We start from the raw sequence: 18,975 nt of genomic DNA on the forward strand, positions 1-18,975 counted from the left end.
AATGATCAGTCTATAATTTTAATGTTAGGTTTATTTAAACAGTGAGAGATAGAATAACAACAAAAAAATCCAGAAAAACGCATGTCAAAAATGTTATAAATTGATTTGCATTTTAATGAGGGAAATAAGTATTTGACCCCCTCTCAATCAGAAAGATTTCTGGCTCCCAGGTGTCTTTTATACAGGTAACGAGCTGAGATTAGGAGCACACTCAGTGCTCCTAATCTCAGCTCGTTACCTGTATAAAAGACATCTGTCCACATAAGCAATCAATCAATCAGATTCCAAACTCTCCACCATGGCCAAGACCAAATAGCTCTCCAAGGATGTCAGGGACAAGTTTGTAGACCTACACAAGGCTGGAATGGGCTACAAGACCATCGCCAAGCAGCTTGGTGAGAAGGTGACAACAGTTGGTGCGATTATTCGCAAATGGAAGAAACACAAAATAACTCTCAATCTCCCTCGGCCTGGGGCTCCATGCAAGATCTCACCCCGTGGAGTTGCAATGATCATGAGAACGGTGAGGAATCAGCCCAAAACTACACAGGAGGATCTTGTCAATGATTCCAAGGCAGCTGGGACCATAGTCACCAAGAAAACAAATGGTAACACACTACGCCGTGAAGGACTGAAATCCTGCAGCGCCCGCAAGGTCCCCCTGCTCAAGAAAGCACATATACAGGCCCGTCTGAAGTTTGCCAATGAACATCTGAATGATTCAGAGGAGAACTGGGTGAAAGTGTTGTGGTCAGATGAGACCAAAATCGAGCTCTTTGGGATCAACTCAACTCGCCGTGTTTGGAGGAGGAGGAATGCTGCCTATGACCCCAAACATTATGCTTTGGGGGTGTTTTTCTGCTAAGGGGACAGGACAACTTCACTGCATCAAAGGGACGATGGACGGGGCCATGTACCGTCAAATCTTGGGTGAGAACCTCCTTCCCTCAGCCAGGGCATTGAAAATGGTTCGTGGATTGGTATTCCAGCATGACAATGACCCAAAACACACGGCCAAGGCAACAAAGGAGTGGCTCAAGAAGAAGCACATTAAGGTCCTAGAGTGGCCTAGCCAGTCTCCAGACCTTAATCCCATAGAAAAACATGTATGCACTCACTAACTGTAAGTCGCTCTGGATAAGAGCATCTGCTAAATGACAAAAATGTAAATGTAAATTACTAATTAGCGTCAGTGCAATGACTGGAAGTCTATGGTAACAGCTAGCATGCTTGTAGCGCTAACGCTAGTTAGCATCAGGCTCACGGAACTACCTCTAACTTCCTTCATACTGGATGCAGAGAAATAAAAATGGTATCCATGAGCTCATCTGACTCTGGGGAAGTAGATAAAGGAATACTTTGCGATGTTGGCAATGAAGCCCTTTAAGTGCAATGTATTACCAATCTAGGGATAGGGTTAGGGTTAAAGTAACCCTAACCCTAAGTTAATACATTGCACTTACAGATGAAATCCTAACTCTAACCCTAACCTTAACCCTATTTGACATAAAACAGAAAAGTATCCACACTATAACCTTTCCAACAAACAGAATGAACTTCATGTTCCCCCATGTCTGATAGGAATAGACAGATCAGCACATTTCACCTGAATCAGTTGGAGATCTGTTGACCTCAGCATTAGAGAGAGGACAAGACACCTGTCTCCCAGATCTCATGGTGGCATCAGATAGGATCTGACCTGAGGGCCTCTTACAGTGAGGGAAAAAAGTATTTGATCCCCTGCTGATTTTGTACGTTTGCCCACTGACAAAGACATGATCAGTCTATAATTTTAATGGTAGGTTTATTTGAACAGTGAGAGACATAATAACAACAACAAAAATCCAGAAAAACGCATGTCAAAAATGTTATAAATTGAGTATTTGACCCCTCTGCAAAACATGACTTAGTACTTGGTGGAAAAACCCTTGTTGGCAATCACAGAGGTCAGATCTTTCTTGTAGTTGGCCACCAGGTTTGTACACATCTCAGGAGGGATTTTGTCCCACTCCTCTTTGCAGATCTTCTCCAAGTCATTAAGGTTTCGAGCCTGACATTTGACAACTTGAACCTTCAGCTCCCTCCACAGATTTTCTATGGGATTAAAATCTGGAGACTGGCTAGGCCATTCCAGTGTAGGTCTACAATCTTGTCCCTGACATCCTTGGAGAGTTCTTTGGTCTTGGCCATGGTGGAGAGTTTGGAATCTGATTGATTGATTGCTTCTGTGGACAAGTGTCTTTTATACAGGTAACAAAATGAGATTAGGAGCACTCCCTTTAAGAGTGTGCTCCTAATCCCAGCTCGTTACATGTATAAAAGACACCTGGGACCCAGAAATCTTTCTGATTGAGAGGGGGTCAAATACTTATTTCTCTCATTAAAATGCAAATCAATTTATACCATTTTTTACATGCGTTTTTCTGGATTTTTTTGTTGTTATTCTGTCTTTCACTGTTCAAATAAACCTACCATTAAAATTATAGACTGATCATTTCTTTGTCAGTGGGCAAACGTACAAAATCAGCAGGGGATCAAATACTTATTTCCCTCACTGTATACAACCACCAACACATGTCCATCTCACCTGATCATCAAATTAAGATCCAATATCTATATATAAATGATGACAAAACTAGAGACTTAAAGTAAAAAAGAAGAACTCCTCTCAGTCTCAACCCCTTTTTCTTGTTCTGCAATATAGTCCCAAGGTTATCATGTGTAGGGGAGACCGGAGTTTGTTGTCGCACTTTTTACTCGTGTTTTCTCAGCACCAGTATATCTTACAAGACTCTTTTCAATATTTGGATAAAGACTAAGGTCTTGGGTTAAAATGAGGAGCCTTTTTATGCTCATATTTTATTCCAACATGGAGTTATAAGTAATCAAAAACACTGTCCATTTGTGACAACCGGGGTTGGTTGTCACAATGTTTGCTAGTAACTTATTCCTTTTGTATCAGGAAATGAAGAAAAATAACAAACAGAGTCTTAGAAATAGCTAAGCCTTTCTTTGATCGAACAATATTCCTAACAAAATCCAGCATTTTATGCCTTGAGAATAACATATGACATTTTGAGTACATTTGTCTGTGCATGTGTGTGTGTATGTGCGTGTGTGGGTGCGTGACAGGAAAACTATGTGTGTCAGAGAGAGGCAACGCTAATGCTAGTTAAGACCTAGGAACTCAGAAATTGGTTTGAAACATAGCTCTCCCTTTTCTCTGTTCAACACACATAATTGTTTATGGATACTCCCACAATTCAAACATTTACAAAGAAAATACCAATATACATACTTTTTTTACTTTCATCTATGAAAAACACATGAATTCCCCTCACCTCAGTGTTTTGCCATGCTGACATGAACCAGTTGTGACAACCAACCCAGGTCTCCCATACTGAGCTTATAAGGAAAGCCTGTCTGAAACCAAACACATACACAAACACTGCAAAACAACCTTGTTATCGTACCTAAATAAAGACATTATGACAATTGAAACCAGTGGTCTATATGGCAGCACTCCAGTGTCTCACTGCAAGACGCTGTAAATAGCTATTATCATGACAACACAAGATGACTGGCTCAGTCAGAACCATTACCCAGGCCTGTCTGCTATAAACCTGCATTGAAACCCTTTAACACGCTGTGGGTAACCAACCTGTTACTCATTACCTATATATGGTACACCCAAATACCTGAATACACACCACAAACCATGGCAATTGGAAAGTGTTTTCGTTGTCTGGATTGTAATGTATTGTATTGATGGTCATCAAATATGTGGAAATTAAAATACTGTATATCAGTTTAAACTATGTACTTTACTGCATAAGAGGTTTGGTTCGTAAGAAACCAAATATACCATCAAGTCTTTTTGTTAAAAGGAAAAACATCATGCTCATGGGATTACACTAAGTACTCAAGTATTATGGTCTTTGTATAGTAACAATTACCATGTTCGTGAGCAATGCTGTTGACAGTTCAGTCAAACACACGTTGTGAAAACATGATTTATCCCAACTAATTGGTTGAACGAGAACCCTTACATTAGCATGTACTGTAGTGTTGACTGGTGTGTGACTATAATGTAGTTCTAGATCACAGCCAGTCAAAACTATAGTTTCTATAGACTGACAGGTAAGGTGTCTATAGGATCATATATGTGAAACAGCAGATACAGTGGGGGAAAAAAGTATTTAGTCAGCCACCAATTGTGCAAGTTCTCCCACTTAAAAATATGAGAGAGGCCTGTAATTTTCATCATAGGTACACGTCAACTATGACAGACAAAATGAGAAAAAAAAATCAAAAAAATCATATTGTAGGATTTTTAATGAATTTATTTGCAAATTATGGTGGAAAATAAGTATTTGGTCAATAACAAAAGTTTCTCAATACTTTGTTATATACCCTTTGTTGGCAATGACACAGGTCAAACGTTTTCTGTAAGTCTTCACAAGGTTTTCACACACTGTTGCTGGTATTTTGTCCCATTCCTCCATGCAGATCTCCTCTAGAGCAGTGATGTTTTGGGGCTGTCGCTGGGCAACACAGACTTTCAACTCCCTCCAAAGATTTTCTATGGGGTTGAGATCTGGAGACTGGCTAGGCCACTCCAGGACCTTGAAATGCTTCTTACGAAGCCACTCCTTCGTTGCCCGGGCGGTGTGTTTGGGATCATTGTCATGTTGAAAGACCCATCCACGTTTCATTTTCAATGCCCTTGCTGATGGAAGGAGGTTTTCACTCAAAATCTCACGATACATGGCCCCATTCATTCTTTCCTTTACACGGATCAGTCGTCCTGGTCCCTTTGCAGAAAAACAGCCCCAAAGCATGATGTTTCCACCCCCATGCTTCACAGTAGGTATGGTGTTCTTTGGATGCAACTCAGTATTCTTTGTCCTCCAAACATGACAAGTTGAGTTTTTACCAAAAAGTTATATTTTGGTTTCATCTGACCATATGACATTCTCCCAATCCTCTTCTGGATCATCCAAATGCATTCTAGCAAACTTCAGACGGGCCTGGACATGTACTGGCTTAAGCAGGGGGACACGTCTGGCACTGCAGGATTTGAGTCCCTGGCGGCGTAGTGTGTTACTGATGGTAGGCTTTGTTACTTTGGTCCCAGCTCTCTGCAGGTCATTCACTAGGTCCCCCCGTGTGGTTCTGGGATTTTTGCTCACCGTTCTTGTGATAATTCTGACCCCACGGGGTGAGATCTTGCGTGGAGCCCCAGATCGAGGGAGATTATCAGTGGTCTTGTATGTCTTCCATTTCCTAATAATTGCTTCAAACCAAGCTGCTTACCTATTGCAGATTCAGTCTTCCCAGCCTGGTGCAGGTCTACAATTTTGTTTCTGGTGTCCTTTGACAGCTCTTTGGTCTTGGCCATAGTGGAGTTTGGAGTGTGACTGTTTGAGGTTGTGGACAGGTGTCTTTTATACTGATAACAAGTTCAAACAGGTGCCATTAATACAGGTAACGAGTGGAGGACAGAGGAGCCTCTTAAAGAAGAAGTTACAGGTCTGTGAGAGCCAGAAATCTTGCTTGTTTGTAGGTGACCAAATACTTATTTTCCACCATAATTTGCAAATAAATTCATTAAAAATCCTACAATGTGATTTTCTGGATTCTTTTTTCTCAATTTGTCTGTCATAGTTGACGTGTACCTATGATGAAAATTACAGGCCTCTCTCATCTTTTTAAGTGGGAGAACATGCACAATTGGTGGCTGACTAAATACTTTTTTCCCCCACTGTATATGTCCAGGTAGACAAGCTCACCTCAATATGTGTTTTTTGATTACACACCAGCATTGAGAATTGAAAGGTAGACGACTTTCAAACCGATTATCTGAACGGTTCACTGGGAATAAAGACCAAATAGTGTTGACTGTCATTATGTTGCAATTTTTTTACATCGGGGTGATGCAGTGGCTGAAATAGAACCGTGGGGTGATCTATGAAGTGTGGACCAGTCTCAGGACATCTGCCAGGTAAACTGAGTGTGGCGGTCAGTATCAAGGCCAGAGCAGTCTTTAGCTTTTGATATGTTTTAGCAAAATGTCAAACAGCCTTGGTATACCACAGTAAATTATTCCAATAAAATGATGTGTCTTTCAAAAAGATAATGCTCAAGTTAACTACTACTCCTTTCCACCTTTTGGCCCCTCCCTCTCTCCGCCCTCCTCTCTCATCCATCCATCCTCCTCTTGACCTCCTCTCCTTTATCTCCTCCTTCTCTCATCTCTGTCTTGTCTGCATGTATAAACATTCCCACCTGTGAATCCTCCTTCTCTTTCTTAAATCAGCTTGATGTTGCATGTTGTCGTAGTGCCTGACTGTCAATTAGGAGTAAAGGACTAACTGTTTTCTTCTGTACAGGTAAGTGGGTCGTTCCACCAATTCAGTGCCTGTTGAAAAGTGTAACTTGGTCAAAAATGTTTTGGGGATTTCACCTAATTTTAACATTATGTCATAAAAAACATGTTTTCCCATATCAAGAGGTTACATTTAAAAATACAGCACAGTTGAAGTCGGAAGTTTACATACACCTTAGCAAAATACATTTAAACTCAGTTTTTCACAATTCCTGACATTTAATCCTAGTAAAAATTCCCTGTCTTAGGTCAGTTAGGATCACCACTTTATTTTAAGAATGTGAAATGTCAGAATAATAGTAGAGAGAATGATTTATTTCAGCTTTTATTTCTTTCATCACATTCCCAGTGGGTCTGAAGTTTACATACACTCAATTAGTATTTGGTAGCATTGCCTTTAAATTGTTTAACTTGGGTCAAACGTTTCGGGTAGCCTTCCACAAGCTTCCCACAATAAGTTGGGTGAATTTTGGCCCATTCCTCCTGACAGAACTGTTGTAACTGAGTCAAGTTTGTAGGCCTCCTTGCTCGCACACACTTTTTCAGTTCTGCCCAAACATTTTCTATAGGATTGAGGTCAGGGCTTTGTGATGGCCACTCCAATGCCTTGACTTTGTTGTCCTTAAGCCATTTTGCCACAACTTCGGAAGTATGCTTGGGGTCATTGTCCATTTGGAAGACCCATTTGCGACCAAGCTTTAACTTCCTGACTGATGTCTTGAGATGTTGCTTCAATATATCCACATAATTTTCCTTCCTCATGATGCCATCTATTTTGTGAAGTGCACCAGTCCCTCATGCAGCAAAGCACCCCTACAGCATGATGCTACCACCCCCGTGCTTCACGTTTGGGATGGTGTTCTTCGGTTTGCAAGCGACCCCTTTTTCCTCCAAACATAACGATGGTCATTATGGCGAAACAGTTATATTTTTGTTTCATCAGACCAGAGGACATTTCTCCAAAAAGTACGATATTTGTCCCCATGTGCAGTTGCAAACCGTAGTCTGGCTTTTCTATGGCGGTTTTGGAGCAGTGGCTTCTTCCTTGCTGAGCGGCCTTTCAGGTTATGTCGATATAGGACTTGTTGTCTTGTTTTACTGTGGATATAGATAATTTTGTACCTGTTTCCTCCAGCATCTTCACAAGTTCCTTTGCTGTTGTTCTGGGATTGACGTACCAAAGTATGTTCATCACTAGGAGACAGAACGCGTCTCCTTCCTGAGCGGTATGACGGCTGCCTGGTCCCATGGTGTTAATACTTGCGTACTATTGTTTGTACAGATGAACGTGGAACCTTCAGGCATTTGGAAATTGCTCCCAAGGATGAACTAGACTTGTGGAGGTCTACAATTTTTTTTCTGAGGTCTTGGCTGATTTCTTTTGATTTTCCCATGATGTCAAGCAAAGAAGCACTGAGATTGAAGGTAGGCCTTGAAATACATCCACAGGTACACCTCCAATTGACTCAAATAATGTCAATTAGCCTATCAGAAGCTTCAAAAGCCATGACATAATTTTCTGGAATTTTCCAAGCTGTTTAAAGGCACAGTCAACTTAATGTATGTAAACTTCTGACCCACTGGAATTGTGATACAGTGAATTATAAGTGAAATAATCTGTCTGTAAACAATTGTTGGAAAAAGTACTTGTGTCATGCACAAAGTAGATGTCCTAACCAACTTGCCCAAACTATAATTTGTTAACAAGAAATGTGTGGAGTGGTTGAAAAACAAGTTTTAATGACTCCAACCTAAGTGTATGTAAACTTCCGACTTCAACTGTATAAAGGACTATAGTAAGTGCCTTTTAAGTGCCAAATAATGTAACAAGGTTGATCGTAACAGGGTTGACGATTTCATCTTAAATCAACCATGAATCCTCTTGTGGCAGGTAGAATGGAAGCTTGTTGTGTGCAACAGGAGGTGGGAATTGAATGCACGCTTCATAAAAGGAATGGCATTGTTATCTATGGGTAATAGTGTTGACATTTATGCTCGACATGCTCAGTTTTCCACCACAAAACACCAGAAAATGTCCAAAAAGAGAAGAACCAGCTCACCTGCTTTTACACTATGATTTGACTGTTAGATGTTAAATTTTGGAAAAAATATTGAAAAAACGAATAGTTTCACCATATTAAATTGAAAGTTCAGTTCATATAACAGGGTTGACCTTAAAATGAGGGACAGTTGTAAATGAATCACACTAATCACATGAAATAAATACAAATCTTCAGAAATGACTGTCAAAGCAGCAAAATAACTAGGGTTTTACAATCATGGTGAAAACTTGGAGAAATGTTGGGGTTAAGTGGGTTAAAATCTTCCTAGAAGTTACAAAGGGAGCACCACGTGTCAAAATGGGACATGTCATAATGCTGAATTCTGGCACTTTAGCAAGTCTTTATTCATATTAAAAATCGGATTGATTGAATTCTCCTGTATTAAAGGGGCTAGGGCTATGTCCCAAATGGCACCCTTTTTCCCTTTTCTAGAGCACCACTTTGACCAGGGGCCATAGGGCTCTTGTCAGGAGTCTTGTACTATACAGGCTATGGGGTGACATTTGGGACACAATCTTGGATATGTGAGGGGTTGTTTTCTCAAGTGCAGCAGTTCATTTCCCATGTAGTTCAGTTTGTTGAGCATGTTGCTTGCAATACCAGGGTTTTGGGTTTGAAACCAACTTGGTACCAGTATGAAAAACCACGAAAATGTATGCACTCTCTACTGTATATCGCTCTGGATGACAGCGTCTGCTAAAATGCCATGGGCATTTAATATAACAGGCTTTTAAAATTCAATTTTGGTGCACAATTTCTACTTAAAATATCAAAGAGATGCAAAAGGCACTCTTGTTGTGGAACGACCCAATTGTTTAATTAAAAAATTGTACAGAACTCTTTAGAATAGAATAGAACATAATAAAATAGAACAGAACAAAACAGAATACAGAAACAACCTTATTTTGGACATCTGCCTTTGCCTGGATTAATGGGGAAATGGGGACCTCTGGTTTCTGGTTCAGCTCTGGTCTGTGGGAAGGTGCTGACCGGAACAGCTCACACATTCTAGTTTTGACTTTAGTACCGTCTTTATGAGTTAAAGTAGTTACTCCTACTTCTAAAAATCCATCTTTCCAGAAAAAATCTCTCTCTGTTGCCGCTTGCTACAGACCCCCCTCAGCCCCCAGCTGTGCCCTGGACACCATATGTGAATTGATTGCCCCCCATCTATCCTCAGAGTTCGTACTGCTTGGTGACCTAAACTGGGATATGCTTAACACCCCAGCCATCCTACAATCCAAACTAGATGCCCTCAATCTCACACAAATTATCAAGGAACCTACCAGGTACAACCCTAAATCCGTAAACATGGGCACCCTCATAGATATCATCCTGATTAACTTACCCTCTAAATCCACCTCCTCTGTCTTCAACCAGGATCTCAGCGATCACTGCCTTATTGCCTGCGTCCGTAACGGGTCTGCGGTCAAACGACCACCCCTCATCACTGTCAAACGCTCCCTAAAACACTTTCGCGAGCAGGCCTTCCTAAATGACCTGGCCCAGGTATCCTGGATGGATATCGATCTCATTCCGTCAGTAGAGGATGCCTGGTTGTTCTTTAAAAGTGCTTTCCTCTCAATCTTAAATAAGCATGCCCCATTCCAAATTCAGAACTAAGAACAGATATAGCCCCTGGTTCTCCTCAGACTTGACTGCCCTTGACCAGCACAAAAACAACCTGTGGCTTACTGCATTAGCATCGAATGGCCCCGCGATATGCAACTTTTCAGGGAAGTTAGGAACCAATATACACAAGCAGTTAGGAAAGCAAAGGCTAGCTTTTTCAAACGGAAATGTGCATCCTGTAGCACTAACTCCAAAAAGTTTTGGGACACAGAGAATAAGAGCACCTCCTCCTCCCAGCTGCCCACTGCACTGAGGCTAGGAAACACTATCACCACCGATAAATCTACAATAATCGAGAATTTCAACAAGCATTTTGCTACAGCTGGCCATGCTTTCCACCTGGCTACCACTACCCCCCCGGCCACCAGCTCTGCACTCTCCGCTGCAACTTGCCCATGCCCCCCCCCCCCCCCCCCCCCCCCCCCCCCCCCCCCCCCCTTCTCCTTCACACAAATTCAGACAGCTGATGTTTTGAAAGAGCTGGAAAATCTGGACCCCTACAAATCATCTGGGCTAGACAATCTGGACCCTTTCTTTCTAAAAATAGCCGCCGAAATTGTCGCAACCCCTATTACTAGCCTGTTCAACCTCTCTTTCGTAACGTCTGAGATCCCCAGAGATTGGAAAGCTGCCGCGGTCATCCCCCTCTTCAAAGGGGGTGACACTCTAGATCCAAACTGTTACAGACCTATATCCATCCTGCCCTGCTTTTCTAAAGTTTTTGAAAGCCAAGTTAACAAACAGATCACCGACCATTTCGAATCCCACCGTACCTTCTCCGCTATGCAATCCGGTTTCCGAGCTGGTCATGGGTGCACCTCAGCCACGCTCAAGGTCCTAAACGATATTATAACCGCGATCGATAATAGACAGTACTGTGCAGCCGTCTTCATCGACCTGGCAAAGGCTTTCGACTTTCAACCACCACATACTTATTGGCAGACTAAATAGCCTTGGTTTCTCAAATGACTGCCTCGCCTGGTTCACCAACTACTTCTCAGATAGAGTTCAATGTGTCAAATCAGAGGGCCTGTTGTCTGGACCTATGGCAGTCTCTATGGGAATGCCACAGGGTTCAGTTCTTGGGCCGACTCTTTTCTCTGTGTATATCAATGATGTTGCTCTTGCTGCTGGTGACTCTCAGATCCACCTCTGCGCAGACGACACCATTTTGCATACATCTGGCCCTTCATTGAACACTGTGTTAACAAACCTCCAAACGAGCTTCAATGCCATACAACACTCCTTCCGTAGCCTCCAACTGCTCTTAAACACTAGTAAAACTAAATGCATGCTCTTCAATCGAATGCTGCTGGAACCCGCCCACCCGACTAGAATCACTACTCTCGACGGGTCTGACCTAGAGTATGTGGACAACTACAAATACCTAGGTGTCTGGTTAGACTGTAAACTCTCCTTCCAGACTCACATTAAGCATCTCCAATCCAAAGTTAAATCTAGAATCTGCTTCCTATTTCGCAACAAAGCCTCCTTCACTCATGCTGCCAAACATGCCCTCGTAAAACGGACTATCCTACCGATCCTTGACTTTGGCGATGTCATTTACAAAATAGCCTCCAACACTCTACTCAGCAAATTGGATGTAGTCTATTACAGTGCTATCCGTTTTGTCACCAAAGCCCCATATACTACCCACCACTGTGACCTGTACGCTCGTTGGCTGGTCCTCACTACATATTTGTCGCCAAACCCACTGGCTCCAGGCCATCTATAAATCACTGCTAGGCAAATCTCTGCCTTAGCTCATTGGTCACCATAGCAACACCCACCCGTAGTATGTGCTCCAGCAGGTATATCTCAATGGTCATCCCCAAAGCCAACACCTCCTTTGGCCGCCATTCCTTCCAGTTCTCTGCTGCCAATGACTGGAACGAACTGCAAAAATCTCTGAAGCTGGAGACTCTAATCTCCCTCACTAACTTTAAGCATCAGTTGTCAGAGCACCTTACCGATCACTGCACCTGTACACAGCCCTTCTGAAATTAGCCCACTCAACTACCTCATCCCCATATTGTTATTTATTCTGCTCATTTGTACCGCAGTATCTCTATTTGCACATCATCTCTTGCACATCTATCATTCCAGTGTTAATACTAATTGTAATTATTTTGCACTATGGCCTATTTATTGCCTTACCTCCATAACTTGCTACATTTGCACACACTGTATATATATTTTCTGTGGCATTTTTGACTTTATGTTTTGTTTTACCCCATATGTAACTCTGTGTTGTTGTTTTTATCGCACTGCTTTGCTTTATCTTGGCCAGGTCGTAGTTGTAAATGAGAACTTGTTCTCAACTGGTTTACCTGGTTAAATAAAGGTGAAATAAATCAAATAAATTAAGTCTGATGGTACAGCGTGGTCTCATAGACTAGACGTAACATAGTAAATGTAAATCCGGGACATTCAAATGACTATGATTTGTTATGTTTGGTATGGTTACATAAGACAAATGTTTACTTGGTCGGGGTGGATGGGTTGGCTTATAACGCAAACATCTAGCAACCCAAAGGTTGTGAGTTTGAATCTGATCACGGACAACTTTAGCATTTTAGCTAATTGGCAAAAATTCAACTACTTACTACTTTTTATCTACTTTGCAACTACTTAGCATGTTAGCTAACCCTTCCCCTAACCCTAACCTTAACCCTTTTAACTAACCCTTCGTCACACCCTAACCTTAACCTTAACCCTTTAACCTAACTCCTAAACTTAACCCTAACCCCTAACCTTAACCCCTAGCCTAGCCTAGCTAACGTTAGCCAGCTAGCTAATGTTAGCCACCTAGCCACCTAGCTAGAATTCGTAACATATCATAAGTTTTGCAAATTCGTAACGTATTGTACGTTTTGGTAATTAGTAACATATGATACGAATTGTAATTCGTAACATATCATACGAAATGGGTGATGGACATCCAATTAAAATACATACCATACGAAATGTAACATATCACACTAAATGGAGTGTCTCGGATTTTATGTACAGAATAAAATAAAATGCTCTGAGACCAGGTTGCAACATAGGATATCTCTCTGTTTCTGACACTTCATTTGTCTCACACACATGCACATTTCTCTCTCATCCCAGCTGTTTCAAATAGACTCACCCTATGAGAGGATGGCCCCGCCCCTGGCACGATCTGCTCCAGGTGAGCTCAACCATTGGTGGAGCCAGCTCAGGTTCCGCCTCCAGAACAGGAAGGGGTGGAACGAGATGCTGGATGAAACTTTTTTGCTACAGAACAAACGGTGAGTCTCCTATTGGTAAAAAAAATAACAGCTACTGACGTATTGGTTGATATTATGCTGCGTTCATAACAAGTGGGAGCAACAGTTGTGTGTGTTCACATGCTTTTAACTAATTGAGATTGCAGATTGGCTAATGGCAAACAAGCTGAGTCAACCATAAACTAAAAGTACAGCTATTTAAAAAACATCTTAATAGTTTGGTTTTTTATAAATATTGTTTTGTTGTTGCATTTAACTGCCAAAAATGCTGTAAACGAGGTAATTTCCTTAATATATGACGTCAGAGCTCAGCATGTGGGAGAAGTCTGAGCTCAGAGATGATAGACAGTTTCCCACTAGTAATTACCAGCTGGAGGGGCGTTCAAGTGGATTTGCTGATATTTACGAGATGTTCTGAACGCAGCATTAGATTTCTAACTTGCAAACACACTCTCTCTCCCACAGAACAAACGACGTCCCTCTCTTCTTTGCCGCCAAAGAGAACAGTGCAGGTTGCATTAAGAAACTTCTGGACTGTGCGTCCACTAATATCTTTGAGAGAGGTGCTCTGGGGGAGACCGTGCTGCATGTGGCAGTTATGAATGATAACATGGAAGCTGCTGTAGCTCTGATGGACGGAGCACCTGAACTCATCAATGAGCCCATGACCTCTGACCTCTTCCTTGGTACATACACTCTCACAAATAATGGACAAACACACTATAATATTATAAAACTCACACAGATATTAAATCACACAATCATATATTCTCTCTCTGTCGATCTCAATCAGGCATTTTTTATTTATTTTTTTCAGGCATGACACCTCTCCACGTTGCCGTGGTGAATCAGAGCGTTAACCTGGTCCGCAGCCTGATTGGTCGAGGGGCGGATGTGGCCACACCCAGAGTCACAGGCCTGTACTTCAGGAAGAGAAGAGGAGGGCTGCTCTACCATGGTAAGATGACTGTTTGTGGTCTGTAAGGACTAGAGAAGTGCATTTTGGGAAATGTGGTTGTTTGATGCCGTTTGCTTTACTTTAGGTGAGCACATCCTGACATTTGCGGCCTGTGTGGGGAATCAGGACATCATCTCCATGGTGATCAACGCAGGAGCCAGCACCAGGGCCCAGGACTCCATTGGTATGAAACACTTCTCTTTCTTCTCCTCGTCCTCCCCCTCTTCTCTCTTCTCCTTTTTCCAGCAGTTGAATATCTCCCTCTCTCCCCCCTAGGTAACACAGTGCTCCACATCCTGGTCCTGCAGCCTAATAAGACTATAGCATGCATGGCATTGGATCTGCTGTTGGCACACGACGTTGAGCTGGACCAGGCTGTGCCACTGGACATGGTGCCCAACTACCGTGGCTTAACGCCCTTCAAACTGGCTGCCAAGGAGGGCAACCTTGTGGTGAGGACAGAGAGGAATAAAGAAAGAAACCGGGGACATAATAGGAGAGGAGAAGAGGGATAGTCTTTCCCCTATTATCTTTAAGATAACCTGTAGTCAAAACCATCTCCTCCATACTCAAATATACTTTATACAGTATATGTTCTTATAAAAATGTCATTAACCTACAAATGAATGGTGCTGCATTTTCTACGTTTTTCTATCTCTCTCTCAGGCATTCCAGCACCTGGTCAACCGGAGGCGAGTCGTCCAATGGAACCTGGGACCCCTGACCTCTAACCTCTATGACCTCACAGAGATCGACTCCTTGGTCGCCGACGACGACCTCTCTGTGCTGGAGCTCATCGTGGGCAGCCAGAGGAGAGAGGTACAGTACAGTACAGTACACAAACATGATACAGTGTAATATACACTATAGGGAAACTGATGATGATGATGATCTCCTCCCTCAGGCAAGGAGGATACTGGAAGTGACTCCTGTTAGGCAGTTGGTCAGTCTCAAGTGGAACCTCTATGGAAAACACTACTTTAGGTAACAACACATACAGTGATCATGTTCTAATGTGTTTGAGATTCTGTCATTTGTTTATTTCTAAAGTTGTTTTAACGTTGTTATTGTGTTGTGTACAGGTTGTTGCTGCTGCTGTACGTCCTGTACATTGGGATCTTCACTCTGTGTTGTGTGTGTCGCCCTCTAAAGGATGCTCCAGAGAATTACACTGTATCTGACATGGACAAAACCATCCGAGTGCAGAAATCTCTGAAGGTGGGGGAGACATGAAGGCCCCTTCATATGACAGCCTGTGTGCAAATCCACAATCAAAGGTGTTCATATTAACCCTTTGTGATCCACGTGTCTTGTTCTCTGTCCCTGTAGGAGAGTTATGTGACCTATGGGGACAACTTGCGTCTGGGAGGAGAGATGATCAGTGTCCTGGGTGCCCTGGTTATTCTGCTACTGGAGGTAAAATATACATTATCCAATAGTTTTACATTTCACTTATATTTACACTGTAGATTAGATCAGATTATTGGCTGTCAATATAATCTGTGTTATTCCCAATCCCTAAGATCCCAGATATGCTGAGAGTGGGGGCCAAGCAGTACTTTGGACAGACGGCCCTGGGGGGACCCTTCCATGTCATTCTGTACGTCAACCTTGGTACCTATGTATCCTTTATTACCTGCCTAGTGATGTTATTATTATGTCATGTCTATGTAGCATTTATACCCTGTGTAATAACCTGTGTGTTTCCTCCCCAGTATTGCCTATGCGATGCTGGTGGTGCTGCTGTGTGTGTTCAGGGTCAGTGGGGTGCAGGGGGAGGCAGTTGTCATGGCTGTGTGTCTGGTACTGGGCTGGAGTAACGTCATGTTCTTCGCCCGAGGCTTTCAGATGCTGGGGCCTTATGTCATCATGATACAGAAGGTACGTAAGGGCAGCAGACACACACGCACGCATGCACACACACACAAACCAGTGGCGTGTGGTGAGGTAGGTGGCTGGGTAAGTACTGTTTTTTATCAAAGCCAGATTTACTTACAAATAAACCTTGATAAACCCAAGTTCCCCATACAACAGCTCCAACAACCAGAGTGACATAGGCTATTAACCAAAATTGACAAACAATGTTCACCAAATGTTAATAACAATGTAGCCAAGATACACAAGCAATAGCCTCGGATGGTGGCATATTTCATATCATCTGACAAAATGACACACTGCTCATCTCAGATGAGCCATAGACCGATGTCTCATCTCCAGTTACAACTGATAGGTGGCACTAAAATATCAATATATGGACACATTTCATCTGAATAATTCGCAATAGGGGTGTGTCGATCTCGTCATACTCAGTTTTATCACACTTGAGGCTTTGAACACACCGACTGCGATATTGCGCAAAATAGTACGCAGCATCATCTAGATATGTGTGCAACAAAAGTTAAACATTCACATTCTGCTACCATTTCTGTCAACCCGTTTACGCATACAGTTTAACGCATACGTTCGATAAATCCAACGTATGCACCACACAGGACGCACTGCAACTGCAACGCAATGCTGCAAGGCAAACGCAGCATTCCATTGGAAATGAATGTACTTCTGGTGTACCAAAACGCAAAGCACAGTCGGTGTGTTCAAAGCGTGATACTGGTAATCGGATATACTCATGATCGGAAAACTCGGAAGTGCGCTTTAAATGCCGGTAAAGCCTATAAAGCAAGTGTGCATTACTGCACTATCACTCAGAGCACATCTCAGAGTGCATCGTTATGTTCCTTTACTCATTCACACACTGTTCAAAGGTAAACAACCCCGACATTTGAAAATGCACATGATTTACTTACTTAGTCCTATTCAATTATCAACGAAATAGGCTAATAAATAGCCTAATGCATGGCTGGCTACTACTGCCAATTCACTTGCCCCATATACACGGAGTGTACACAATATTAAGGACACCTGCTCTTTTCATGACAGACTGACCAGGTGAATCCAGGTGAAAGCTATGATCCCTTATTGATGTCACTTGTTAAATTCACTTCAATCAGTGTAAATGAAGGGGAGAAGACAGGTTAAAGAAGGATTTTTTAGCCTTGAGACAAGTGAGACATGGATTGTGTATGTGTGCCATTCAGAGGCTGAATGGGCAAGACACAATATGTAAGTGCCTTTGAACTGGGTATGGTAGTAGTTGCCAGGCGCACCGGTTTGTGTCAAGAACTGTAACGCTGCTGGGTTTTTCACGCTCAATAGTTTCCTGTGTGTATCAAGAATGGTCCACTACCATGGCCCTTTCCCCTTTATCCAGGTTACAACCTCTCACTTTCAGTTAATTGAAAATGGAACCTTTTTCAAAATATCACCCTTTCTATAACAAGCCATACAAAGCTGGTTGCAATTCCAGTTTCATCCTCCAGAAAAGACAGAACAAATATTGCAACAAACAATATGGATAAATTCAAATATACTAATTGATAATAATAATCAAAAACAATCTTTATGGAAAAATAAAATAAAAAAGGAATTATCTTTGTTAATGTTATTTTGAATAGGAAAGGTGGAGTTATGTTACATGTGCAGTTAACACAAATATATGGAAAAGTTTGCTCTATCCAAAATTACAACCAACTGATTGCAGAATTACGCAAAAATGGAGAAGGCAAGTGGAAGGGGGAGAAGGTAAGGAACTTTTTGCTTGCCATTTACTAAATACCAAAATTGGCAAAAATAAATAAATATATATATATCAGTTTTACTTGAGGACCAAAATGTTGACCACGGTGCCAGTTGCAAAATAGTTGCGAAGAGATTTTCGATATTCCGATTCCGCGGTGCAACTAAATATTGGAAGGTGTCCTTAATGTTTTGTACACTCAGTGTATTGTTTCACTTTCGAGAGGAGCAAAACTTTTCTCTCAGGACACTTGTGCAATAACATTTGTACAATCCAAAGAAACTATCTACATTTTTCATTTTATTTTCTTGTGCAATAACATTTGTACAATCCAAAGAAACTATCTACATTTTTCATTTTATTTTCTAATGATCTGTCACTCCGTAAACATGTCTGGGCAAGAATAAACAATAATAGCTAGCAAGCATGGGCTTGGATCACGACATAACGACAGACGTCGTCAGCAATGGAATACTTATATGGACAGACAAATAGGCCTACTAAACAACGCCAAGTAGACAGACAAAAACAACCATATGGCCTCAGCAAAGTCGACAGGAAATAACTACATTGAACAACAATGACTAGCTATGGTTTCTGATTCATACATGATGTTTGGAGAAGGGAAGACTTGTGCCCTGAGACGAGTGACTGTGAGTGAGTGAAACAGACCCGCGCGTGTGTCTGTATGGAGAAACGAGAGTAGAGGAAGAGCAGCTTCTTCTAATCCAATCGTTGCAGCAGGCTCAACCGATACCCCACCCGTTTCTTTACAGACAGAAGAACTAGCCAATAGTTGTTTAGAGCACACAGCGCTTCACACTGTTTGAGTTAAAGAGAGATAGATGTGTGCTGGCAGCTCAAAATTACTATTTTCCGATCACAGATAATTACATAAAATACTCTTATCAAAATTAATATCCGTTACGATACTTGTTTTGTCCAAGTACTCGGCACACCCCTAATTCGCAAGGCAAACTCCATAGGCTTTCACAATGGATTTACAATTCTTCCAATGCGCAGAAATTGAAATGACTGACAAATGC

General features: G+C 41.9%; 1 protein-coding gene across 1 annotated transcript in view; it reads left to right on the plus strand.

Moving 5' to 3' along the window:
* Nucleotides 1-13,227: 13,227 nt before the first annotated feature.
* The window catches only part of LOC311139349 (uncharacterized protein), a gene marked incomplete at both ends in the record, with an annotated part of 33,969 nt that continues 28,221 nt past the window's right edge, over nt 13,228-18,975 (plus strand). Inside the window, 11 exons of the mRNA XM_084174222.1 lie at nt 13,228-13,358; nt 13,803-14,023; nt 14,155-14,295; nt 14,381-14,479; nt 14,572-14,747; nt 14,962-15,114; nt 15,200-15,279; nt 15,378-15,513; nt 15,625-15,711; nt 15,819-15,895; nt 16,011-16,176. Coding sequence (XP_084030348.1) covers nt 13,228-13,358; nt 13,803-14,023; nt 14,155-14,295; nt 14,381-14,479; nt 14,572-14,747; nt 14,962-15,114; nt 15,200-15,279; nt 15,378-15,513; nt 15,625-15,711; nt 15,819-15,895; nt 16,011-16,176 — 1,467 coding nt within the window. The remainder of the gene's footprint in view (nt 13,359-13,802; nt 14,024-14,154; nt 14,296-14,380; nt 14,480-14,571; nt 14,748-14,961; nt 15,115-15,199; nt 15,280-15,377; nt 15,514-15,624; nt 15,712-15,818; nt 15,896-16,010; nt 16,177-18,975) is intronic.

The sequence above is a fragment of the Coregonus lavaretus genome, assembly GCF_964263955.1.
Source record: "Coregonus lavaretus genome assembly, chromosome: 13".
NCBI classification, from domain to species: Eukaryota; Metazoa; Chordata; class Actinopteri; order Salmoniformes; family Salmonidae; genus Coregonus; species Coregonus lavaretus.